A 26,707-nucleotide genomic window follows, 5' to 3' on the forward strand; every position below is an offset into this window, starting at 1 on the left:
GAAGGGACTTCCAAAATGAGGAAGAGTAAAACTGGGGGATGAGTTCAGTCCCGCACAGTTTCCTTCCTATCCCACACCCCTGAGGCTTGCCTGGGCCCACGTCACCTTTCTCATGGATGCCACCGATCCCCTAGGACAGTCCTCACCCCCTATGCTTAGTAACCAAGTAACATCCTTCAAGGCACAGCCCCAGAGAGTGTGTCCCCTGCTAACGAAGCCACTGAAGGTCCCCTGTGCCTACTGATAAGGCACAAGTCCTGGCCTCTGTGTGCATGGTCAGGGGGATCATGCCAGGCTGTGGCCTCCTGCCTTTGCCCCTGCCCCTGCTGGGATGGAAGCTGTTCCCTCAGCCCTCCTGGCCAGAGCCCCTGGAGCCTACAGGGCCTGTCTCAGATATCACCTCCTCCAGGACTCCCACCATGTCCCCTGGAGGATGCGTTGCATCTCCCTGATGGTGCTGCCCTTTGTGCTATGGGTCATGTGCTTCAGTGTCACCACTGCTCCCACCACGGCCAGGCCCCAGTCACCCACACCTGCTACACAGACCAGTCACTGAATATCTGCAGGGCTGAGCCAATACTCTTCCTCTTTGCCCAGGTTAAGAGCACAGGTACTACCCATACCCCAACAATCACAGAAAACCCCTACCACAAGCCCAATGCCCCACCAAAGCCCCCAACACACCCTCGCCTCGTCAGCAGCAGCACACAGTAGCTGACGTGATTAGTCAGCACCACCTGATTTATGACTAAGCAAATGGCCACACTGCGGGGAGGATGGAAGCAGGGGTGGGGGGGGGCTGCCACTCCTTGCACAGCCAAAGGTCATGGGGGACTCACTCTGACTCCTCACAAACACGGCAAGTAAGGCTGCTTTCACCCAGCCTCATGGGCACGGGGCACACAGACACACCCTCCACCAGGCCACAGCTCTGCATTTTGGGTCCCTGAGCCATCCCAGTAAGGTGTCAAATCCCTCTCCTGTTCTTCCTCCACTCAAACTGCTCCCCAGGCCAGCAGGGAGGTGAACCACGCTGACCTGGGTTGTCCCAACAGTGGGCAAGATCATGCCCTCCATGACCAAAAGTATTTACCCCAAGTGCCCCCGGGCCTTCCTTTCTGTGTCCCATTAGGCAACTGTGCCCATCAGGCTCAGCTGCTGGCCAGGCCTGGCCTCCTTGGCATAAGCTGGGGCAGAGCTGCACACAGTGCATACTTCACTGCAATAAAGACGGCTTTCATTCCCTATTCAGGTCAAACCACAATGCTCAACGAAAAACACTGACCAAATTCACAGAGGGATGGTGCCTACAAATCCACAGATAAGTCAGCTGTTTAGAAAAAGAATGTTTCTCCAGAGAACAGCACTCCATGGGCAAAATAAGGGTCCTGAGTCAGCCAACAAAAGCTTTGCCGTGCACTCTGGACTTGAAGTACAGAGTCCTGAATGCTGTACCCAAAGAATGACAGGGTGCCAGCCAGGTTGAGCCCTCCTTGGAAGGCCCAGACCACATATCTTTCCCCTAGTCGGTCAGTGATACCCCTGCCCTACCCTCTGGGGGGCTTGAAGAGACCCTCCTCCCTTTGGCCCTGCTTGGTGGTTGTGGGCAGAGTATCACGGGCTCGGATCCGGGAACCTTAAGTTCACCATCCTCCAAGGCTCCCCTATCCCTCTGCTGTGTGAAAGCAACCCTGCGGTCCCGAAGGATTCTGACTTATCAGAATGCAGTCCCTGACTTTAGCTCACACCCACCTTCCCCCACAGGCAGGGCCAGATCTTACTCAGCCTGTCTTTGAGGGAGCAAGAATCAGAGCTGGCAGTGAACTCAGGACAATCCTGCCAGAGCAGGCTTCACCCCCTGAGCAGTGCCCTGGAGTAAAGTAAGAGGCTGCACCGTGAAGAGGGTAGAAGAGCAGGAAAGGAGAGGAAAAGGCAAGCTTGCAGGAGGAGGGAGGAAGGTAGGAAAGGACATTTTTTTCTCCTTCCTTTGCCAGCTTCATTTAAGCTGGTAGCTGGAGATGCAAAAATGAACAAGCCCAAGCCCTGGCATCAAGGAGGAAGCACCATGGGGAGAAAGGCATAGAAACAAAAAGGACAAACTGGAATAACAGCCACACTGGAAGAATGAACACAGGTGGGAATTCAGAGAACAATGAAGGGCTCCACAGAGTCGGGAGGGCAGGACAAGCTGGGCCTGGAGGATGAGCTGGCATGTGCCAGGCGGGTGGGGAGAAGACGCACAGGAGGGTAGACAGCGGGCCCTCGGGAGTGAGGCCAGAGAACAACGAAGGGCTCCACAGAGTCGGGAGGGCAGGACAAGCTGGGCCTGCAGGATGAGCTGGCGTGTGCCAGGCGGGTTGGGAGAAGACGCACAGGAGGGTAGACAGCGGGCCCTTGGGAGTGAGGCCAGGCAAGGCAGGAGGCAGGGCTCAGAGGCATGGTTGGAAATAGAGGTGGGGCAGAGAGCAAGGACAAGCCTAAAAGCTAGGTGCAGCCTGGTGTATAAAAAGGGAGGAGAGCTGCAGTATGGCTCACCCTCAGGAGGGTGCAGAAGTAGAAAGACGGCACTGAGTATGGGGCACAAAGTGAGTCTAAGAGCAGTGCCCTGGAGGCAGACAAGCCAGTGGGGAGCCTAGTGGGACACTGTGGTCTGAACTCAAGGAATGGGGGCACAGAGGGGTGCTGGGGAGCGAGCATGACTTGCCAAGGGGGCCGGGAGAGGAGAGTGAGGCTGAGTTTCCAACTTGGACAACTGGGTAGGGGAAGGTGGTGGTGGTGCCACTCACCAAGAGAGGAAACGATTGGGAGGAATACTGTGGGGTGGGGACCAACAGACACTAGGACACTCCCTCACCTCCATTCAGTCCTTGCAAACAGCCCTAGGCAAATGGCATGGCTCAACGCCTTCTGGGGGCTCTGGCATCCCCCATTAGTACCCCAATCTCACCTGCATCCAAATGTTGTCTGCAGCAAAGTAGTGATTCCCACGCAGAAGAAAATGGTCCCGATGAGCTGACTGGTGGCCCACTGGTCGTATCCCACACACATGGCATCAGCCAGCAGGAAGGGCACCGCGATCGTGCCACTGAAGCAAGTCAGGTAGTGCTGCAGGCAGGAGGAGAGACACAGGAAAAACAGTAAACCGTTCCTTGTTTATTCGGGATTTCATCCTGACTCTTCCCTCTTGTTGTTAAAAAATAGCCCACATAAAGAATCTTCCTGGTGTTTTAGATATATATTCTTGTATACCAAGCCATATTTTTTCCTTCTTTTTCAGCATTTCTCCTTTTTTGTTGTTGAGACAGAGTTTCACGCCTATTACTCTGGATGGAGTACAATGGCACGATCTTGGCTTACTGCGACCTCTGCCCCCTGGGCTCAAGCAATTCTGCTTCAAGTAGCTGAGATTACAGGCGCGTGCCTCCATGTCTGGCTAATTTTTGTATTTTTTGTAGCGATGGGGTTTCACCATGTTGGCCAGGCTGGTGTCAAACACCTGGGCTCAAGCAATCTGCCTACCTCTCCCTCCCAAAGTGCTGGGATTACAGGCATGAGCCACCGCACCCAGCTGCATTTCTCCTTTTTATTACATTTTCTTGCCTTATTACTCGCCGTCATTATTACTTATTACTTGGATGAATCCATGCCTCACAAAGGACAACAGTCAATACGAGTACTGGTGATAGTTTACTCATGTAATTTTTATTGGAAATATGTGGGGTTTTTCCCCAAAATGCTTTTCTGGCATAAATTGCTAAAACCATAAGGCCTTTCTCCTCTAATCTGTTATCGTGAATTGTGACGTGCTGAACTATTCTGGCATGCTTGAAACAAACCCTAGCTAGTCATGCTGCATTATTCTTCTGGGATTTGATCTGCTAATATTTTATACAGAATTTTGCATCTACATTCCTAAGTTAATTAGTCTACTTCTTTAAAAAAGTTCTTTCGTGTCCGGAGATTAAAGTTACATAAGCTTCATAAGTTACATACGCATGGGGGGGGGTTTCTGTCTTTATCTGTGAGCTGGCATTGTTTCTGCAAACAAAGAACTCATCTGCTCCAGTCAGGGCAGGGTTAAGGGCATATGGTAGCTGTGGGAATCTTCCAGAAAGAACTCCATCCCACTATCCTTTGGGAGCCCCTCTGCCATACCTGTAGCCCTGGTAGGATAGTGCCAGCACTCACAACTCACTTCCCTCCATTCCCCCGTTGATCAGTCCCATTTCTGTTCTGCAAATTTCCTACTTTTCTTCCAGCAGCTTCCTATTTCTGCCCACATTTGCCAAACATGCCACATGTAGCCCATGAAGCCCAACTGTGTAGGAGTTTCCTGGGGTGAAATATTCCTGTTCAGGATGTCTCAGGGCTGCTCCCATGCATATGTACTCCAAATGGTCAGGAAGGACATGACGCAGGCAGGGTTTCCCACTCCTATCTGACCAGGGAAGACTGCTAGAAACATCTATAAGATAAACATTCCAAAAAGTATGTTTCCTGAATCTGGTTCAGAATGCTTGGCCCAAGGTAGATTATTTGCCAAGGCCACTCAGGTCCTTTGGGACTGACTCCTCCTCTCCTCAACAGACACCTGCCAGTCCAGGTTACCATGTGCTTTGACACCTGACAGAGGGTGAGGGAAGGGCAGGGCAACTGGAAACTCGACCAAAGCACCCAACTGTTGGCAGGCACAACCCTGCCCCAGGGTGAATAAACATCTCTGGACAACGAGATGGATTTTCTCAGCACCTGAGATGCCTTAGGTTGAACAGATCGCACAAACTTGAGAAAGGAAAAATGCTAAGTCAGACCACAGAACAGAGTCCAAGTTAAAACCAAAGCAAATACAGGCCTGGGGTGTCCATTTAAGAAAAGACCCTCCCCATATTGTCCCGTTTCTCCAAAACATCCCACGTTAATCCTATAAAAGAAAACAGGGTGCTGAAGACAGAGGAGGGAAGTACCAAAGACGCTGGAGGCCTCCATCAGCTACGATACCCACCCACCTTGTCCCTCAGCCCGCCTGCCCTCCCCTCCCACTGGAAGCTGCAGTAGACGATGCTGCTATTACCACGGCAAGTTTCCCTTCCTTTAAGAATTAAGACTGAAACCTACCATTTGGGTCCTGGCCAACATGGCACTTCTCAGGGCAACTTGTGTTTCATGGCAGAGGTTACCATGATTTTGGGTGGGTTAACTAGGCCAGGGATGGGAGTTGAAAATTCATGTATCTTTTCTCTACTCTTCAACTTTTCTCCTTCCTCTATTCTTCCTATAAGTCTATCTCCTTTCCCTTACTTTATGTCACTGCTCTTGCTTGTCCCCTTAACTTCTTCCTTCTTTCTTTTTCCCTTGTAATCCACTCTATCTGTTCTTTTCTTTCTCCTTGCTACAATGTCAACAATTCCCATTCATCACTTTTTTATTTTCGAGACAGGGTCTCACTCTGTCAACCAGGCTGAAGTAGAGTGATGCAATCACGGCTCACTGCAACCTCAACCTCCAGGGCTCAAGTGATCCTCCTGCCTCAGCCTCTTAAGTAACTGGGACTATGGGCACACACCACCACACATGGCTAATTTCTGTATTTTTTGTAGAGGTGGACTTTTGCCATGTTACCCAGGCTAGTCTTGAACTCCTAGGTTCAATTGATCTGCCCACCTCAGCCTCCAAAACTGCTAGGATTACAGGCATGAGCCACCATGCCCAGCCCCTACTCATCACCCTTAAAAGAGGAATGTATAAAAGTCTTCAATAAACAAAACTCAAAGTTGAATTTTTTTAAAATTCCAGACAGTAGACAATGCAAACACCTTCTGGTGGTCATACATCCTACAGGAACCGTCTTACCTGCAACCCCAGAAATATACACAGGTACCAGGGAGGAACATCTTCTATGGTGTAAATCATGTCCGATCGCTGAGGATCCAGACTGCCAGTGCTATCCAGGGTCTCGGCGAGAGAGCTCTGTGAGCGAGAGGGGGAAAAGGAAGTACTCATTAAACGTGAAGACCAATGTTAGCTCAGTCATGTACAGGCCATTGTTACAGATAAACAGCTTTATCAAGTGGCTGCTGTTTTCCTACAATTTTGAGCCTTGGCTATCTTTGAAGCAAGGCTCAAGTACACTCACTCCCTGGGATGGTCAATCCTCAGAATTCGGGGAGTCAGTGTCCTTTGGTAACAGCTCATCCCTGAGAGCACTGAGCTTGCTGAGAGCTTCTCCCAGGCTTGGGAACTTCCTGCATGGACAGACATGCTCCCAGGTTGAGACCACAAAACGATACCTTGGCACAAGCAGTTCGAGTGAGACCCGAAACCTTAGAAAATGCTAACTACTTTCAAATAGACAGCACACTGATCTGCCCCTCCCAGTCCACTTTATCCCTGCAAGTAAAAAGAATCTTGGTACTTTAAAGTTCTACATCTGCTGAAGTGAGAAGAAAACTTACTGCATCTGAAAAAGAAAAAAGGAAAAAAAGAAATTAAAAAAAAAAAAAAAAAGTTCTACACCCTCTTATCCAAACACTACTGCTCAGATAATGTCAGGTGAAAAAAGCAAAATTCCGAAGTATATAAACATGGTGATTTGAAATCTGTTTAAAAAACAAAACATTAAAAATGTATTGATCATTTAGGTGACAGGTTTTTTTTTCTTCTTTTTCCCCTAGCACTAGTTAAAAAAAAAAAAAAAAAAAAAAATTAACATTAGCGTGACATGCTTTTTAAGCCAAAATCATCACAAAGACCAGTCACTTTAGGTTAGAGTCCAGCCTCTTCCGGTCACCCCCAGCATCAGTTCTGAACTCATGCAGCAACTGAGCCAAACAGAAAACTCAAGGTAGCCCTGAGTTCCCCAAGAGAGCCTCAAAACTGCTCTGGTTTCAAAAACTACACAAATAACCTTTTCTCGGAATTTCTACAATCATTTCTTAGACTCTAGGATGTGCATCTCATTCTTTAAAATCTTTTATAACCTAGCAAACAAAGTGCTTAACAGGAAACAAAATGAAAAGACATCCCACAAAAAGGCGAAGATGATGGCATTCTGACCACTGACGGTATCTAGCCCAGTGAGTGCCCTCTGGTCTGCTGTATTTGGCCCACGAAAAAATGCTAATTCCATGTGTTTCACATGGAGGCAAAAGGGGTTTGGGGCCCAATACCTTAAATGAAAGAAGGGACACAGTTCACCCTCACATTCCACAGCCAGAAGGTAAATGTCTGATGGAAACTGACATCTGATCTAATCCAAATGTAACTGAATATGACCTTTTGGGTAAAACTTTCTCTTCCGCCCTAACAAGGGATACTGGCAACTTTGCATTGTTGAATTCATTACAATGGATTACGGATGTCTTTAAAAACTTGTTGGAAAAAAATGGTAGAAAAAGTATATATGTGTGTGAGAGGTGTGGAATGTAGTGATGTACAATAAAGATTAACTCAGCAGGTCTGGGCTGCCCAATCCTGCACATTTCAAAGAAAGGGTTGACTCTTGCCTGGCACATGGGGGATAACCTGAGCTCTTGAGATTTCTGCCTCTTAAACATGTCTTTTCAGGCCCAATGCAGTGACTCACACCTGTGGTCCAAGCACTCTAGGATGCTAACGTGTGAGGATCACTTGACCAGGGTTCAAGAACAGCCTGGGCAATATAGTGAGGCCCCTTCTCTAGTGTGTGTGTGTGTGTGTGTGTGTGTGTGTATGTGTGTGTGTGATTTTTATTTTATTTTATTTAACCTGAAATTTGGCAACAAACCCTGGACACCAAGGCTCAGGTGAGCTTCTCTGGTTGAATGAGTGTTATCACACATCATTGCTGGGAAAACTGAACCCTGCCTGGATGACTCCACTGAGAGAGCATGGCTACAAGATTGCACCTGGTGTCTCCCAGACCCTGCCTATGTGCCTAAGTTGCTGATTTTAATCTGTATCCTTTCTCTGTTTAAAAAATAAAACAACAACAACAACAAAAACACTTAACTGTGAGTAAAACAGCTTGCTGAATTCTCCAAGTCTTTCTAGTTAATCACAGAACCTGATCTGGGAACTGCTGAACTGAGGTCACCATTTTGCTAGCATGATAGAATTATGGACATGGGGCTCACTAGACAAACATCAGCTCAGCAGCACCACATTAGCTACAGCTACAGAGGCAGGAGTGCTGCTGCTCATGAGGTAACATGGACAAAATATTTCATCACAAAGAGAAATGTCTGAAGACAGAATACATAACACTAGCATAGACTAGTACACAATACCTGTTACACAATAATATAAGCAACTTTTCTCTAACAATTCCAAAACCACTAGTTTTAATTATAAGACAGATGAAAAGACTTTTTGGCCTGGCATGTTGGCTCACATCTGTAACCTCAGCACTTTGGGAGGCCGGGGCAGGTAGATCACCTGAGGTCAGGAGTTCAAGACTAGCCTGGCTAAAATGCTGAAACCCTGTCTCTACTAAAAATAAAAAAATTAGCTGGGCATGGGTGGTGGGTGCTTATAATCTCAGCTATTCTGGAGGCTGAGGCAGGAGAATTGCTTGAACCCAGGAGGTGGAGGTTGTAGTGAGCTGAGATCGCATCACTGCTGCCCAGCCTGGACAACAGAGCAAGACTCTGTCACAAAATTAAAAAAAAAAAAAAAAAGACAAGACTTTTTGCATTTGTCCTTTTCCAGGAAGAGGTTAAGATATACACACAGGCACATGTATGCACATGCACACACACAAACTTTTGTTATTAATGAGGATAACCCTACAACTCAGAAACAAAACTAGTGTAAAGCTCCACAGCTGTATGAAAACGACAGAGGAGGGGGCTGTGGTCAAGGGAATCAGACAACGCTGTGAGGCAGACACGGAGCAGCCCCGCCTGATGACAGAAGGACCAGTCTGGCCCTTGTGCACTCTGCGCATTGCAGTGTCACACTCAGCGATCACCGTGATCACCATGAGCTATTTTAAATATTGCAAAAACAAAAACCTCTAACAAGGGTTCTGTAAAAGATGAGTACATGAATAATTATGTCACTTTAAAAAGACTTTCCATCTTATTCCATGGTCTGAAATAATCTATTTTTTTTTTTTTAATAATCTAAAGAACAAAAAAATTACCTGTGCTCCAAAGAATAGAGTGAACTCAGAATGCTGTTCTCTGTCTGGAACCTTCTTAACATTTTTAGTAACCTGTGCTGTCTCCTATGCAGTTATTTATCTAGTCTAGCAAATCTGGAGTCGACTGTAGCCTCTCTCTAGGAAATCATTTCCTCTAGAGCAGAGTCAGCACATATTTTTTATAAAGAGCCGTGTGGTAAATACTTTAAGCTTTGGGAGCCACATGGTCCTGTCACTGTAGCACGAATGCAGCCTTGGGCGATACGTATGTAAACAAAGAAATGTGGCTGTGTCCCAGCAAAACTCTACTGACAAGAACAGGTATTAAACCAAATTTGGCTTGCCAAGCCCTGTTTAGCATTTCAAACTGATTATCAAAAAGTAGTATGTACTCTTTGATACTCTTATACATATCTTCTCCTTTTACTATACTAATGTATATTTGTACTTTCTAATTTTTTTTCTTAATCAGGGCCACCAAAGATTGGGTAGACTGCTGGAGCTAAGAAGTTTGAGACAAGCCTGGGCAACAGATCGAGACCCTGTCTCAAAAAACAAACAAAAATCAGCTGGGTATGGTGGCATACACATGTAGTCAGCTACTCAGGAGTCTGAGGTGGGAGCATCACTTGAGCCTGAGAGGTTGAGGCTACAGTGAGCTGCCATCAGGCCACTGCACTCTAGCATAGGCAACAGAGATCTTGTCTAAAAAAAAAAAAAAACAGGATGGTGGCCCACGTCTGTAATCCCAGCACTTTGGGAGGCTGAGGCAGGCCAATCACTTAAGGTCAGCTTGGCCAATATGGTGAAACCCCACAACCCCATCTCTACTAAAAATACAAAAATTAGCTGCACGTAATGGCATATGCCTGTAGCCCCAGCTACTCTGGAGGCCGAGGCAGGAGAATCACTTGAACTCAGGAGGTGGAGGCCGCAGTAAGCCAAGATCTCACCACTGCACTCCAGCCTGGGCAACAGAGTGAGACTGTCTCAAAAACAAAACACAAAACCAAAAAACCACCCCCAAAAATCAATTTCCTTATTCTTTTCAATAAGCCAGCTTTTGAGTTCTAGTTAAACATGGTAGATTGACCATATGTGTCATTTCTTCTAAGTCCTAAAAACGCAGAAGGAATAAATACAAATCTACAAGGACAAAGCAAAGAGGAGAAAGAAAATGAGATTAACATTTTTCTTTTTAATATGGAAAGTATTGGGCTGATTTGTGACCGATGTGGGAGAGGGAAGGAATGCACAAGCTGGGTGCTCATAGAAGGGTGCTGTGAAGAGGTGGGCTAGCTCACCAGCAGGAACCCAGGGAGAGCTATGCTTGGATGCACTAAACCTCGTGGCGATGGGGAGAGGACACATCTTAACTCTGCAAACTGGTCAGACGGCGTGTTAACTACTGCTATCCTTCTCCTTCAAGACACAAAAATGTATGGCTTGAAGAATATAAACTGGAAAGCACTCAAGCTGAGGAAAACCACACAGCGATCAAGGAAAACACCAACAGCAGGATACTCATCTTCTTCCAGAATGCCAAAAACCAGGTCACAGAAGCCAGACTTACACCCACAGGAGACCACACGATTCCTTTCCAGAGAAAGCTGATCAGCCCAAAGGCAAGACAGTGACATCTATAGATCCCACAGAGACAACACAGCTTTCCACCTGGTCATTCTAGGGCAGGCCCACAATTAGATAAACTTCATCACACACAAAGACCTCACAATCCTATCTTTCATTGTCTCATATCCTGGTGGCTCATGCCTGTGATCCCAGCACTTTGGGAGGCCAAAGCGAGCAGATTATTTGAAGCCAGAAGTTCCAGGCCAGCCTGGCCAACATGGCAAAACCCTGTCTCTACCAAAAAGAGAAAAATTATTCGAGTGTGATGGTGCATGCCTGTGATCCCAGCTATTCAAGAGGCTAAGGCTGAGGTATGAGAATTGCTTGAACCTGGGGGACACAGTTTGCAGTGAGCTGAGATTGTGCCACTGCATTCCAGCCTGGACAATAGACTGTCTCAAAAAATAAAATAAAAATGTACTGAAGTTACATAAGAGAATGCCTTTGTTTTAAGGAAATACACATGCAGTATTTAGGGATAAAGGGGCATTATGTCTGTAAGATTCGAACAGCTCAGAAACAATAATATGCTTACAAGAATGATGAAGAAAATACAGTAAAATGTTAACATCTGGGGCATCTGTGTGTGTGTACTTATATGGAAGGTGATATGGAATATATGAACAGGTTGAATATCCCTTATCAGAAAATGCTTGGAACCCAAAATGTTTTGGATTTCAGATTTTTGGGGATTTTGGGATACTTACTGGTTGAGCATCCCAACACGACAGCCTGGAATCATGTCATACAGGATTAGATGTGGCCCCAACAAGTCTGTGAAGAAGCACTTTACTACGAATGGGCTGTGTGAAAGCTGCGGCCTGGCGAGTGGGGCATGCCTCACTGCAGACCGCAGGCAGCAATCCACATGCCAAACACCACCGCACTAACCTCTGAGGAGCAGCTTGGAACCCCGCACTTCTAGAATTTCAATATCTCTGCATGAATCTACTTTAATTAACCTCCATAAAATTTATAATAGCTCCAAGCAACAGGAAAATAATAACAATATTGATTGAGAGGCAAAAATGAGATTTCCGCTTTCCAAACTGGAATTTTGTTTAAAAAGGCATACAAATTTGGTTATTCCAGAATTTCAATACAAGTTACTTGTTCTCAATCACTTCAGTGATTATACTGTGAATTACCATGCTAATACCCAAGTCAGGGACTCTGTTTGTATGTGTGAACTTCTGAGTGCTCTATTATTAGAATACATAGTAAACACTGTCTACAGTGCAATACAGTGGTTCCAGAATAGAATTTCTCATTACACAAATTGTTCAGTTTCTCATTATGTAAGTTGAAAATTAGTAAATTTTCACAGTAAAAATAAAACCTGTATTTAAAATCTATCAGGTAAAACTCAAATGAAAGTCTTGGAGCAGCAATAAAATTTGGAAATATCAGATTTTCTAACTTCTCATGTGTTAGGCATCATGGTAAATACAAGGAAAAAAAGAAACCAGGATATCTGTACCCACTTTATTTTTAGTTATGCATTTATTTATTTTATTTTTTAGAGACAGGGTCTTAACTCTGTCTCCCCGGCTACAGTGCAGTGGCATGATCACAGCCCACTGTAGCCTCAAACTCTTGGGCTCCAGCAATCCGCCTGCCTCCTGAGTAGCTGCTACTATAGGCACACACCGCGACACCTGGATAATTATTTCATTTTTTTGTGGAGATGGGATCTCACTATGTTGCCCAGGCTGGTCTCAAACTTCTGGCCTCAAGCAATCTTCCTGCCTCCGCCTCCCAAAGTGTTGGGATTAAAGGTGTGAGCCACTGCACCCAGATTGGAGCCACTGTGGGCAACTCTTTCCTGACCGATATGGTCACATAGTCTGACCATTTAAGGAGATGGAATGAGGCACAGAGCAAAACAAAAATAAACAAAAACAAACCCACAAACATGATTCTCCTCATTAGTGTACAATTTCCATTGCTTTGGTCAAAGCTCAAAAGCATTTTCACAGGCTGCATAAACTACTTGCTGATTTCCCTTATTCTCTTATTTACTGCACATGTGTATGTGACAGGCATGACGCAAATAGCTTCACATACATATTATTTCATTCTTTCACAACAACCATAAGATGGATGTTGATATTTTTATTCCCATTTTACAGATGGGGAACTGAGCCCCAGAGAACTTCTATAATTTCCTCAGTCTGACTCTGGCACCCAGACCTGATGCCAGACCCCAAGTTCTTAACCACTTCCCTCTGGCATCTTGGCTAAGGCCTTTTAACCTGTCTAGATGATGACTCCTCTATGGTTCTCACCTTAAATGCCATTAAAACAATTAAAAACTATTCTATTATTTTATTCCCTATGGCTCCTCCTATTTCCCTATGGCTTCTATTAACTTCTATTCCCTATGGCTCATCCTATTTCCCTTATAAAGAGAACATAGCCCTTGGGGGTCAGAGACCAAACCCTAGACAAAGGTCACGCAGGTGCCTGCATAGGATCCAGATCTGGGGCAGCACTTGTGGGAGGTGATGGAGGTAGGGATGGGGTACAGGAAGAGGGGGTACCTTTTCTGCAATGCCATTTTCCGTAGTGTAGATCGCCATAAGCTCGGTGTCCTCGTTGTCCTGCTCACCACTGGAGGTGGCGCCTCCATTTATCACCACCTGCAGAGACACTTTACTTAGAGACTGTTTCAGTGTGAACCACATTTCCCCCCCAACCCCCTCCAAAAGCCTTTTGTAATTCTCCTGGTGAGTGTCTGACCAAGCACGGTTTTGATGGAGAAACATACTCCAAGTCCCATATCGGGAGGCTGCCTGGGCAAGAGGCTCAGCCAGGGAGAACAGAAATAAAATCCCAGAGCATACTCAGCAGGGGGACCCCCACATCCTCCAGACAAAGGGTAGTTTGGCTCAGAGGCCCACGCTGCCTTACTTGTGTGACCAGGCCCTGGCTGAATAGGCGAGAGTGCCCTGAGCTGCCTCGGTTAAGATTCCTGCCCACATAACCATTTGAGGGACACTTCCTGTGCCCAGAAGGTGAAATGTTCTAGCTGGAGGAACTCAAGCTCTGCTGTTCAACCTAAGTAAACCAGCCCACTGGAGAGCACCCCTCTGTAAGGGGCTATACACCCTCATCCCAGGTTCTGCTAGCCAGTAGCAAGAGCCATAAAATATTTTTACTTTTTAGCCAAATGGTTCCACTTCTAGGAATCTATCCTAGAGAAAAATACTGAAAACAAAAGCTTTAACCCAAAGAAAGTAATTACTGTTTATAGTAACAGGTAACTAGTTTTTTTTTAAGACAGTGTCTTGCTCTGTCACCAGGCTGGAGTGCAAAGGCATGATCTCGGCTCAATGTAACCTCTGCCTCCCGGGTTCAAGCAATTCTCCTGCTGCAGCCTCCCAAATAGTTGGAATTAAAGGCATCCGCCACCACACCCAGTTAATTTTTGTATTTTTAGTAGAGATGGAGTTTCACCATGTTGGTCAGGCCGGTCTTGAATTCCTGACCTCAAGTGATCCCCCCACCTCAGCCTCCCAAAGTGCTGGGATTACAGGCATAAGCCACCATGCCTGGCCCAAATAACTAGTTCTAGGCCACTGACACCAAGAATACTACAAGGGAAAAGATTTTTACACAGAGTAACATCAAGAAAAATGCATATGTAATAAATATTAAAGTAACTGTACATATGGTTAATGGTGCAACAACATTTAAAAAATACAGATTAAAGAAGTATATAAAAAGTTCAAATTCTGGCATTGTGAAATACACCAAAAGCAAGCAGAAGACAAGTGATGGTCTAGGAGAAAATACAGTGCAGCAGATATAAAAAGAGTCAGTATCAATATTCATAAAGAACACCTCAAGCCAATCATAAAAACAAACAATCCAATTCATCCCTGAGAGGTCTAAGGAAAAAAGATCCAAAGAAAATGGGAAAGGGCTAAGAATATATCATTCATAGAAGAAAAACTTCTATATATAATAAAATGCATGAAAAGCTGTTTTATATCATTTTAAATTATGGAAGTAATGATTAAAATTTTATTTTTTAAAAAACAAATTTAGAAGAAACTTAAAAAATTGAATCTGGCGTTGACCAGGGTATGGGGGATAGTCACTCTCCTGTGTTCTTACAAAGAACATACTCTTGGTGGAATGGCCTTCATGGAGGGAAATTTGGCAATGGGATTTAAAACTGGCATTTCTGTGGATCCGGCAATTATACTCATAGAAGCTTATCCTCTAGAAATACCCATGCGGGTAATATGTATGTTGAAGGTTGATCACTGCTGCAATGTATGAAATCCTGAATACTTGGTGACAACATAAATGTTCATCAAAAAGACACAGTTACAGTATTATACACTCATTTAGAGGAGAATATTCAGCCACTGAAAATGGCTCACACCTGCAATCCCAGCACTTTGGGAGGCCAAGATGGGTGGATCACTTCAGGTCAGGAGTTCGAGACCAGCCTGGCCAATGTGGCAAAACCCCATCTCTACTAAAAATATAAAAATTATCTGGGCATGGTGACGGGCACCTGTAATCCCAACTACTTGGGAGGCTGAGACAGGAGAATTGCTTGAACCCAGGAGGTGGAGGCTGCAGTGAGCGGAGATAGTGCCATTGCACTTCAGCCTGGTCAACAGTGGAAGACTCCATCTCAAAAAATAAAAAAGTATGCAAGAGATCTCAGTTAATTAGTTCATACTCCTACAGAGCAGAATTCTATTACGTTACTCCAAATAAAGACCTGCTTTTAAAATTATTTCTCAAACATGTTATAGCTTTTTACACAAGCCAACTGAGCTTGTAGAGCTGGTTTGCCTATAAAAACTGGCTGCTAGCAGGATACGCATTCTTGGCCAAGATCAAGTCCACGTGATGAAACTCTTAATTTACAGAGAGAACCGAGCTCCAAGCCATATCGCAGCAGTGCTCAACCCACTGAGAAGCCAAGAGCAACACGCTCTCAGGATGAACTCCCTTAAAACACGGATTAGTTACTAAATCATCAGAAAAGCCCAGATCTGATTGAAAGTCCGATGCCAGCTAAACTAACCTTCACCTGCATTTATCCTGGGTTGCTGCAGGGAACAGCAACTTTACCGGTGTGGGGTTTCCTTTGCAGAAGATGAAAATGTTTTGGATCCAAATGGACGAGGTTGTACAACACTGCAAGTATGTTAAAATATCAATGAATTGTTCATTTTAATTTTTTTGAGACAGAGTTTTGCTCTGTCGCTCAAGCTGGATGGAGTGCAGTGGTGCAATCTTGGCTGACTGTAACCTCTGCCTCCCAGGTTCAAGTGATTCTCCTGCCTCAGCCTCCCGAGTAGCTGGGACTACTGGCACCCACCACCACATCCAGCTAATTTTTTATACTTCTAGTAGAGATAGGGTTTCACCGTGTTAGCCAGCTGAGTTCACTTTAATTTTATGTTATGCAAACTTTACCTCTATACAGTAAAAAGAAAAAAATCATCTGTATACATGGCACCAAAGAGGATAGATTTTAGAATGAGTTAACAGTTTCTACTGCTCCCCTGACACATCCCACACACTATTTATACACACGCAAATAAGTACAGATGATCCCCAACTTACAATGGTTAGACTCAGGATTTTTTGACTTTACAGTGGTGCAAAAGTGATACATGATCAGTAGAAACTGTCAAGTACCCAATACAAGCCCTCTGCTTTTCACTTCAGTATTCAAGAAACTGCATGAGATACTCAACACTTTGCCATAAAATAGGCTTTGTGTTAAATGCTTTTGCCTAACAGGCAAAAGGGTTCTGAGTACATGTGAGGTAGGCTAGGGTAAGCTACGGATTGCCAGTAGGTTAGGTGTATTAAATGCATTTTGAGGGTATAACCCTGTCATAGGTCAAGGAACATCTGTATTACAAAACGCAGATACTCCTAAGCCTAGGAAAAAAGCTCACATATTCATTCATTCAACAAACTGTCGTTGTATTCCAGGCAATAAGAATGCATTCCTGCCTCCCTGCAGGAGCTCAGTCCAGAGTGCATGCCCCCTCACACCAGGGAATTCTGCCGTTACACAGGAGACAGTAAGTAGCCATAGAGAAATGCCAAGAACAGGAGTGTCACAATCAGATGCTTGCACTGGACAGCCACTCTGGGTGCAGCAGGAGTGGATCGCTAGGGTAAAGTAATGACTCCTTGGCAAATGAGGAGACAGTGGCTGGGCCAAGGTGTTAACAGTGCTCTGGGAAAGACAGTTAGCTTCAGGAGACAACAAAGATGTGGACTTAATGCCCCCTGAAGACTGTCTCGATGGGAGCTCTGCATTGATTACAGGGGAGACACCGTCACAGCACAGCAAGGGGCACGGAGGTAGTGTCCAGGCTGCTGTCTGGGTTTCTCAGCTGGGAAGCTGGGTGGATGGAGGTGCCAGTCCCAAAGAAACTGGTGGAGGGAGGGGTGGAGTGTTTGTAAGCCAATTCAAAACGTGTCTGACCCAAAGAAATTTTCCCGAAAAGAAGCTTTACTGTGCCAGGCTAGTCCAGGAGTTAATTTACCTGTAAATACTACTGACGTAGATAACCTACAATTTGCACAGGTCCAGCTGTTCCTGAGGACCTCAGAGCCCAGCTTCCCCCTGCCACCTTCCTATTGCACAGCTGAGATGTAGCTGACCTACTGCTCCTCTCGAGGCTACCCCACACCCATCCCCTAAAGAAGCCGGTAATAAGATGGGGACACCAACACTCTTGTCTGATGGGCTTGTCTAACTGGCTCGTCTCTGATGTATTGACATGCAGGGAGCTGCCTAACTGGTTCTTGCCTAAATGGTTCTTACAGATGAAGAGTTCTATTGAAGTACTAGTCTATTTTACTAATACTTTTTCCTTTGGCTTATTAAAATAGATACTCTAATGGTCTATTTTTAAGGCAAAATTTAATTTTAAAAATCAACTGGTAAAAATCAGTTCTTGAGGACAGTTTTTTTTTTAATGGGAAAATGAACTTTTAAATATTATTTTAACTGGGGAATAAAACATGTCTTCGGAAGCTTTCTAAACTTAATAAAGTCTGGTTTTCTTTTGGGTAACTAATAGATGCCATAGAAGAATCTTGGCATCTTTCACCTCAGGAAATTGATCACGATTTTATGAAAATATTGGCAGATTATTATACTCCTTTTGGGAACAAAATGCCCTTTCTTCTCCAAAACTATCTGAAACTAAACTTGTGGCCTGAAGTTTTGTCTCCTAAACTAATATTGTACAATCATTCAATCCGCTATAAAAGCAGGTTTTCTCGGCCTAACCAGATGATTTTCTCTCCAATATGCCATTGCATTTGCATTGTATTTATTGAGCAATGGACACATTTCCATACTCAAAGTCATACACTCAAAGTGTATACTGGCTGCTAGCAGGATACACATTCTGTATATTGGGATATCCAAAGGATGCACAAAATGTATACTTTGAGTATATGACTTTGAGTATGGAAATGTGTCCATTGATCAATAAATACAATGTCTTTTTTGCTTGCATTTTATTTCTACTAAGCTAAGACAATGGTACTAAAGTATTTTCTTTTTTTTCCCTCTATTTTTTTTTCTAGCCAAAGATGAAGTATTTATTTCTAAACAGTTCTCCTGAGATGGTCAGAGGTCTAGTAAGCAGGAGTGACAGAAGTCATTGCCTCGGGGTGTCAGTATCACAGCAGTGCCAGGTGAAACTGGCAGCTGTGTGTGTCCACATTTCTCAAGCAGAAATGACAGTGCATGTGCTGCTTACTGACACCTGTCAAGCAGAGGGCACTGGCACCTGGGAAACCCCACACCTCCAATGTGAGTGTTCAGAACTGTATCTGACTGCTAAGAGAACCACTTTATACTAAACCAATCACTTTTAGAGTAGTAATCAAGTTCCCTCAATTTCTGCTTTCGGTTCTTTTAACAGGAAGGTAACACACACTGTTATGAATCCCCCTCCTCAACACATAAGCATACGGTTATTTCCTCTCACAGCCAAATCTATTCCACAATTAAAATGTGTTTTGAATATAGAATAATGTATTTTGAATAATAGTGTTTCCCAGCCTTACTCCAAGCCCCTTTACTATGAACATGAAAACTTCCCACCTACCTTTAATATTATTAGAAATTTCAAAATTAACCACTATGAAAAATAAGTACAAGTGAGTACAGTACAACAGATTCTAAACACCCAAAGCTTGTCAATCTTAGATTACATCACCCCAAAAGATGCGGCAGGAATAGAGCTAACATGACACTAGTGACCTTGAATCTGGCTGATGCAGGAAAGCCTCTATCTAATTTTGCTTTCACTGCCTCTTCCAGCAGGATGGCTCCTCTAACTCCCTAGTACAGGTGATGCTGCTGGGTGGCTCAGCCTCCACCACTCGCCCAGCCTAGTCTGGTCTTCTTATGGCCACCTTCTCTAGAATGCTAAGGCTGTGGCAGCCAGAAGCACCCTGGGGGTTCTAGCTGCATCTCACCTTCCCCCAACAGGGGGACAAGAGGAGCCAGAAGGAGCCTCATCTCTCCCCGTGCCAGCCCACAGCAGAGCCGGGGCGGGTGATGTGTCTGCCATGGCCCACAGAGAAACACTCTGCAGTGCGTGCTCCTCCCACACCCCAGGCAGGTGGTGGTAGCGACTGTACTGTCTGCCTGGCACATATTCATGCCCAGCACTGGGCTGGGCACTTCAAACATCTTTCCTTCTATGTGAGGTTTCCAAGAGATGTTCTGGGGATCCTGTCCCCAGATGGATTCAAGAACAGGTCCTGAGGCCATGCGGCACCTTCAGCACCCCACCCAAAATGGGGCCATCCTCTCCCATTCTTTCCAGATGCTAACACATTGCAGAAAACAAACACATGTCTCTAAAATGTAAAGAACAGGGAAGGGACACAAACTCAATAAGAGAAAGGCTAACATCCCAATAGGAAAGTAACTAAGGAAATAAACATAGTTCCTGAACAATGAAAAGATGCTCAACTTTACTCATAAAAAGATATATTAAAACTATGATGAGGGCTGGGCATGGTGGCTCACGTCTGTAATCAGCACTTTGGGAGGCTGAGGCAGGTGGATCACAAGATCATGAGATCGAGACCATCCTGGCTAACATGGTAAAACCCGGTCTCTACTAAAAATACAAAAAATTAACTGAGTGTGGTGGCACGTGCCTGTAGTCCCAGCTACTCAGGAAGCTGAGGCAGGAGAATCACTTGAACCTAGGAGGCAGGGGTTGTAGTGAGCCAAGATGTCACCACTGCACTCCAGCCTGGGTGACAGAGGGAAACTCCATCTCAAAAAAAAAAAAGAAAAAGAAAAGAAAAAACTATAATGAGAGGGTGGGCACGGTGGCTCACGTCTGTAATTCCAGCACTTTGGGAGGCCAAGATGGGTGGATCACTTGAGGTCAAGAGTTTTAGACCAGTGAGGCCAACATGGTGAAACCCCATCTCTTCTAAAAATGCAAAAATTAGCCAGGCATGGTGGCACACGCTTGTAATCCCAGGTACTCAGGAGGCTGAGGCAGGAGAACTGCTTGAACCCAGGAGTTAGAGGTTGCAGTGAGCCAAGATCACACCACTGCACTCCAGCGTGGGTAACAGAGCAAGACTCTGTCTCAAAACAAAACAAAACAAAAACAACTAACCAGCCTGCCTACCTAATTTAGGTGAATAAAACTTAGTGGGGATGGGGATTAGCAATTTAGCAATGGGGAAGGAAGGAAATCTGAAGTAGTCCTGGAGATGCAAAAGCCACAGGCAGGAATAGCAGTCAGCAATCAGAAGAGAGCAAGGCTGTATGGGGCAGGGAGATCACAGGGGGGTTTAACATGGTGATCCCAGGAAGAACTGATGCTGGCCCACAGAAAGCAGAGGCAGCAGGATGAAGGCAGTGGAATCACATGGGGTAGGCAAGGCAGGAAGCTTTATCAGCTACTTCTGATGCATTCCCAATGCAGCATTTAACAAGAGCAGAACAAACAAGAGGTCCTCAAAGGCCTTTTCCATAACCACGATTCCATTAACCTAACCTCACACAAAATAAGAGATGGGAGTCTGGGTGAGGTGGGTCACTAGCACTTTGGGAGGCCAAGGCAGGTGGATCACTTGAGGTCAGGAGTTTGAAACCAGCCTGGCCCACATGGTAAAATCCCGTCTCTAACAAATAAAAAAAAAAAATACAAAAATTAACTGGGCTTGGTGGTGCACGCCTGTAGTCCCAGCTATTTCATAAGAATTGCTTGAACCCAGGAGGTGGAGGCTGCAGTGAGCCAAGATCACGCCACTGCACTCCAGCCTATGGTTGACAAAGCAAGACTGTCTTAAAAAAAAAAAAAAAAAAAAAAACGCCAGGCACAGTGGTTCATGCCTAGAATCCCAGCACTTTGGGAGGCCGAGGAAGGTGGATTGCTTGAGGTCAGGAGTTCGAGACCAGCCTGGCCAATGTGGTGAAAACCCATCTCTAAAAAATAAATTAATTAAAAAAAAATACACACAAAAAAGTAAGAGATGGCCAAAATGCTGATGACTTTGTAAGCCTGCTATAGTAAGAGATGGTAGCAAGAATCTCCTGCTATCTTCATTCATACCAAATTGTGTGCCTCCCAACTATTAGATGTGTACTTTGTATACTAACATCTTCCATTTCATTTAAAACTATCCCAACCCTGTTCAAATTAAAAGTATATTACAATATGATAGACTATCTGAAACTCAAAACCAGAGGAAAAAAATTAATTTTTAAGATAAAAATCTAGGGCTGAGTGCGGTGGCTCATGCCTGTAATCTCAGCACTTTGGGAGGCCAAGGTAGAAAGACTGCTTGAGCCCAGGACTTTGAGACCAGCCTGGGCAACATAGTGAGACCCCATCTTGAAGGGAGGGAGGCAGGAAGGAGGGAGGATAAGGAAAAGAATATCTTACCATGCCCAAAACTCTTCATTTGCATTCCACAGTTTCAATGTTTTCATTTCAAAGCATATATTAGCATATTCCTTTTCTAATACTTTTTCCCCCCAACTTACACATTTTAAAACAGAAAAGGCTGTTCATCTTGATTGTTTCACTTTAAGCTATTAAGAGCATCCCCTGCCCTAAATCATGGCTATTATGCAGTATATTAAAACTCTCATCTTACAGAAAGAGGAGAATTAAACCAATTCCCTGGGCCAACTCCAGGAAACAGCCTCTCTTCCTACTTGGAATCATACAGTCAATCCCAGGATCTATTATTCTTACAGAAAGAACATTTTCCCAGACAACTATCATTACCATCCAACCAAGACTTTTCATTTTAAGATCTAAGTACTCCAAACTCTCTATTTAGGGATGTACAAAAAGGAAATTCTCAGCACCTGGTGTAAAGTCACAAGAACAAGGACGTGTTCTGGGCTTCCTTGCTTGGTTTTTAGTATGAAAAGCATTTGCACCAAAAAACCTTTTTGCTTTCTTTTCACTGCTGAAAATGGGCATATTCAAATCTGTCATCACACAGTCAGGGGTTCACAAAAATGAAGCAGCCATTAAATGGTTTCTTCACTGTACCTCCCTACATCCTTCTGCCAAGGTCACCTGTCTTAAAAGAGGGACAGGAGGAACAGGGAGGGAAGGAACACAGAAAAGGAAAGAAAGAGGAGCAGCCACCGGTCCTGATGGCGGCACTCCTCCCCCTGCTGCAAGGCATCCTCACATGGCACAGCTCTGAGCACCGCCACTCTGTCTCACTCACCTCCTGCCTACTAGGCACACCCATCAGGTCACAGCCCCACCGGCCCCAGGTCTCCTCCTGCAGCTCCTTCCAGGAGTCTCTTCCAGGACAGAACCTCGCCCCTTCTTTTCAAAGCTCCTGACCACACCTCCAGCCAACACTTCCTCCACTGTGGCTCCTCCCTACTCTCCCTCCAGAGTCAGGGTTTCTGCTGACTTATTTTTCAACGCCTGGAATGGGTTTCTCTTTCGGAAGGGATTTGCTCTCACCCTCATCCAGCTGAAACGCAGAGGCCAGGTCTACTCCAGGGCCTGGTGGCTCCTCCCACCTCCACCGGGCAAGTACCCAGGCTGCAGCTGCTGTCAGATGCCTGTCCTAGGGCCACCAGCTCCTGCCTGGCCTCCTGCTTTTCCTCTTCAGCCTACTCTCCACTAGGCAGAGCATGTCACATCTCTGCTTAAAGGCCTCCAAAGGTTTTTCTCAGGCCAACATCCTGGTCAGAACTAGAAGGCCTACAGTATCTCTGGTCAATGCCCACCCTGGCCAAGAGGACTTTGCCATTGAGGCCCACACACAGGCTACCCACAACTCCTCCAGGACTTTACTCAAAGGCTGACTTCTTGGTGTAGCCTTTCCAGGCCACCTGAACTTCAGCATCCATACCTCTCTTATTTTTTTTCCCTAGCATTTGTCAATATCTAACATCTACACATTTGACTTATTTCTATTGTGGATTGCCTGTCTATCACATCAGAATGGAAGCCCTGTGGCCAAGCAAAGTGGCTCCTGCCTGTAATCCCAGCACTTTGGGAGGCTGAGGCAGAAGGATTGCTTGAGCTCAGGAGTTTGAGATCAGCCTGGGCAACACAGTAAGATCCCATCTCTAAAAAAAAAAAAAAAAAAAAAGATTAAAAATCAGCTGAGCACAGTGGCATGTGCCTATTCCAGCTACTCAGGAGGCTGAGCTTGGAGAATGGCTTAAACCCAGGAGGTTAAGTCTGCAGTGAGCTATGATGATGCCACCGCACTTCAGCCTGGGTAATAAAGCAAGACTCTCATAAAAAAAAAAAAGATGGAAGCTCAGGGATTGTTGCCTGTCTATTCGCTGCTGTTCTCTAGTAGAGCCCAGACCTGCGAGTGGCACTCAGTTCCTACTTTCGAAAGGATAAAATAATGACTATTTTATCATAGCTTGCAGGTCCTACGTGATCACTGTCTGACCTCAACTTCTATTTCTCACTATCCCCCTCCCTGATTTATTTTTCTTCACAGAATTAGTGGCCAGCTGCCACAAGATGGATGTATTTGCTTGTTGCTTTACTGTTTTTCTCCTCCTACCATCACTAGGAGGCCAATTCCAGGACAGCAGGAGCTGGGCTTGTTCCACAGCTGTGTTAGCTGTGTTCTCAGAGCCTCACACGAAGCAGGTGCCCCATAACCATCTGCTGAATGGAACAATTCCTTTCCTCCGAGCCTTCCAGGTCAGGTCACTATTAGCGTGTACCTGGACTGCACTAGCACCCTAACTTGCCTTCCTATCTCCAGACTCTTCCTGCCCCAGCACCCACCGCAGGAATTTCCTACCCAAAATGAGCAATTTTACTCTGATCTGTCCTCAGCATCCCCACTGCTCATCTCCACCTCCACTGAACTCTGCGTTCAGCTGCACCCACAGCAGGACACAGCCATGCCCACCCTCAGCTGAGAGGCCCTCAGTCTCCCTCCTCTTGACCTGCCATACCTAGACATTTTTTAGGAGTTCCATGTTATCTCCCCTGGGAACCTTCATTTGACCAGCAAGGCTTCCTACCTTACAACACAGCTGGGCAAGGGTCTCACATGGACATCATCACAGCACCCGTGCTGGATTTAAACCCTAACACTGATGGTATAGCTGGCTGTCTTGCCAGGTCTCCCCCACTGGGCTGTAAGCAGCTGGTCACCGGGTGTATGCACCAGCCACATTAAATCAGTGCGGGAACGTGAGGCTGTGGGCTTCCCATCACATGTTCTGAAGAACACACATGGAGGGAAGATGAAAAGTGGTAGGTTCTTATGAACACTCTGGAGTATTTCTCCCATTCTCTGCTAAGACTGAACCTTGTAACGCTACTCCTCAGTCCAAGCTGCTAATATCTCCAGACAGAATAATCTACTCTTGATACCTAAATACTCTCATAAAAGCTGTTAAAAGAAATAAAAGCTTAAGGAAGCTTAAATGCTTTTCCTGACTCTGAATGATGACGTGCTGAAATGACAGGCTGTGTCGCAGCCATGCCTGTGCTAACAGGAAGTGCTGGCTGTTAACTGGGCTTCCAGGTCCAGGTGGTTCCAGAACTGCTGAGCAAACACACAGCCTTTTACTGGCAGCGCATCCTTCTGTACTTTGGGACCAATGTCCTTAGGGTATGACCAATGTCATTCATCAGGACTTTTTTGCCTTTTTTTTTTTTGATTCCTATTTCTTACCATGGGCATTCACCCCTTTTAGACATTTCCTAGCTGGCTTTAAAACACAAGAATTTGCCTAACTAGATTCTGTGGGATAAGAAGAAGATCTTTTGTTATGTTCCCCCTATTTGATATCAACTCTGACCACATGATCTAATTTCCTAGTCGACATTCTCTTTCTAATATGGATGTGTTCTTTTTCTTTGTAAAATGTTTGTGTGGGTGTTTTGTTTTATTTTGTTTAAAGATTCGGGAAGCACTCATCCAACACAGGATGCCTGAGAGAATCTCTAAAGATGAGATATCCTTATCAGCCACACCCCTGCCTCCCTTTCCAGCAGACACCCCCCACACCTGGCTCTCAGGAGCAGCCAGATCTGGTTACTGGTGCTCTACCTGGTGCTGCACTCCAGCACGCCTCTCTCTAGATGCCTTGACAGCTGACAGCGTAAGGCCCAGCTTTGGATTCCAAGGCAAATGAAGAAATAAGAGCCAGCATTTCAGCCTCACAAAGCCCTTACCAGCAAGCAGAGATGGACTAACCACTAGCCATGTGTGGCTATGGAGCGCCTGACTAGTGCAACCAATGAAGTGAATTTCAGGTTTTATTTAATAGTATTTAATTTAAATGTAAACAGCCACATGTGGCTAGCAGCCATGGTATTAGACAGCACAGATCCAGACAAAAAGATAAAACCCAGGCTACCATGCTGGTTATTTGTCAACATTTACATTTGCAAAGGCCAGGATGAAACAAGGCACTAGCGGGAGGCAATGTCCTGGTGTGATCCTCCCAGTCACTCACATGTGGGTATCTCCAAAAGTGAGACCCTCGGCCCTGTCTTCCTCTGCCAGCTCTGCCTGGCAGCCAGCACCCTCTCCCACAGGTCAGCCATCACCCACATGAGCCGTCACAATGAGTCTTTACAGCTCTCCTGATCTCTGGGTGCTCCAAGTCCCACGCCCCCAGTGCTTGCAGGCTCTAGGAGCACAGCAGTTCAAATCCACAACTTCTCAGATAAAATCCAACATCTTCCATCTTCCCCACACTCCAAACTTACGGTTTTCCCTAGACTTCATATTTTTCTCCAAAGCCACCATTTGTCTAATCAGGTTCTTATGTATAAAATCTTGATGGGAATCTGAAACGCCCCCATCTTTGGCCCTCGAAGTCTCCTATTACTTCTTCTGTCAGCCTCACCTCTGTTCATACTATTCCCATGCCTTTGGTATCTCCCAGATCCACCAATTCTTCCTGTCTCAGCCCACTGCTCCTGCTTCCAACCAGCTGCCCCCACACTAATCCCATCCATCAGGCAGTGGGAAGTGGCCCACTGTAACTTAGCCCCCTCACCTCTTTCCTGACAATGGGCAAATCATTCAAAATGGTCTTCTACTTGAAAACTTGACTTAGGGTAGCAATTTCACTAGTGATTAAATATGGGCAGTACTGTGTTTCTGTTCTTATTAAATTTTCTTGCCTTTTTTTTGGGAGACAATTCTTGCTCTGTCACTAAGGATGGCTGGCATGCAATGATATAATTACTAACTCACTGTAGCATCAAACTTCTGGACTCAAGCAATCCTCCCACCTCAGTCTCCCAAGTAGCTAGGACTGCAGGCACATACCACCACAACCAATCCTCTGCCTGATCCTCTGCCTCCTGGGATCAGGCAATTCCCCTGCCTCAGCCTCCTGAGTAGCTGGGATTACAGGCACGTGCCACCATGCCCAGCTAATTTTTTGTATTTTTAGTAGAGATGGGGTTTCACCATGTTGAC

General features: G+C 45.4%; 1 protein-coding gene across 10 annotated transcripts in view; it reads right to left on the bottom strand.

Annotated features, from left to right (window-relative positions):
* Positions 1–26,707, bottom strand: part of SLC23A2 (solute carrier family 23 member 2) — a 140,304-nt gene that overhangs the window by 44,760 nt on the left and 68,837 nt on the right. For 9 of the 10 annotated variants that reach the window (XM_078371321.1, XM_035298317.3, XM_035298311.3 and 6 more), the window contains 3 exons: positions 13,297–13,395; positions 5,851–5,967; positions 2,948–3,105 (listed from right to left, as the gene is read on the bottom strand). In XM_078371321.1, coding sequence (XP_078227447.1) covers positions 2,948–3,105; positions 5,851–5,967; positions 13,297–13,395 — 374 coding nt within the window. Of the gene's footprint in view, positions 1–2,947; positions 3,106–5,850; positions 5,968–13,296; positions 13,396–22,495; positions 22,579–26,707 lie in introns of those variants that run through there. The other variant, XM_035298319.3, reaches the window with a different exon arrangement.

This window comes from Callithrix jacchus, chromosome 5, assembly GCF_049354715.1.
Source record: "Callithrix jacchus isolate 240 chromosome 5, calJac240_pri, whole genome shotgun sequence".
NCBI lineage: Eukaryota > Metazoa > Chordata > Mammalia > Primates > Cebidae > Callithrix > Callithrix jacchus.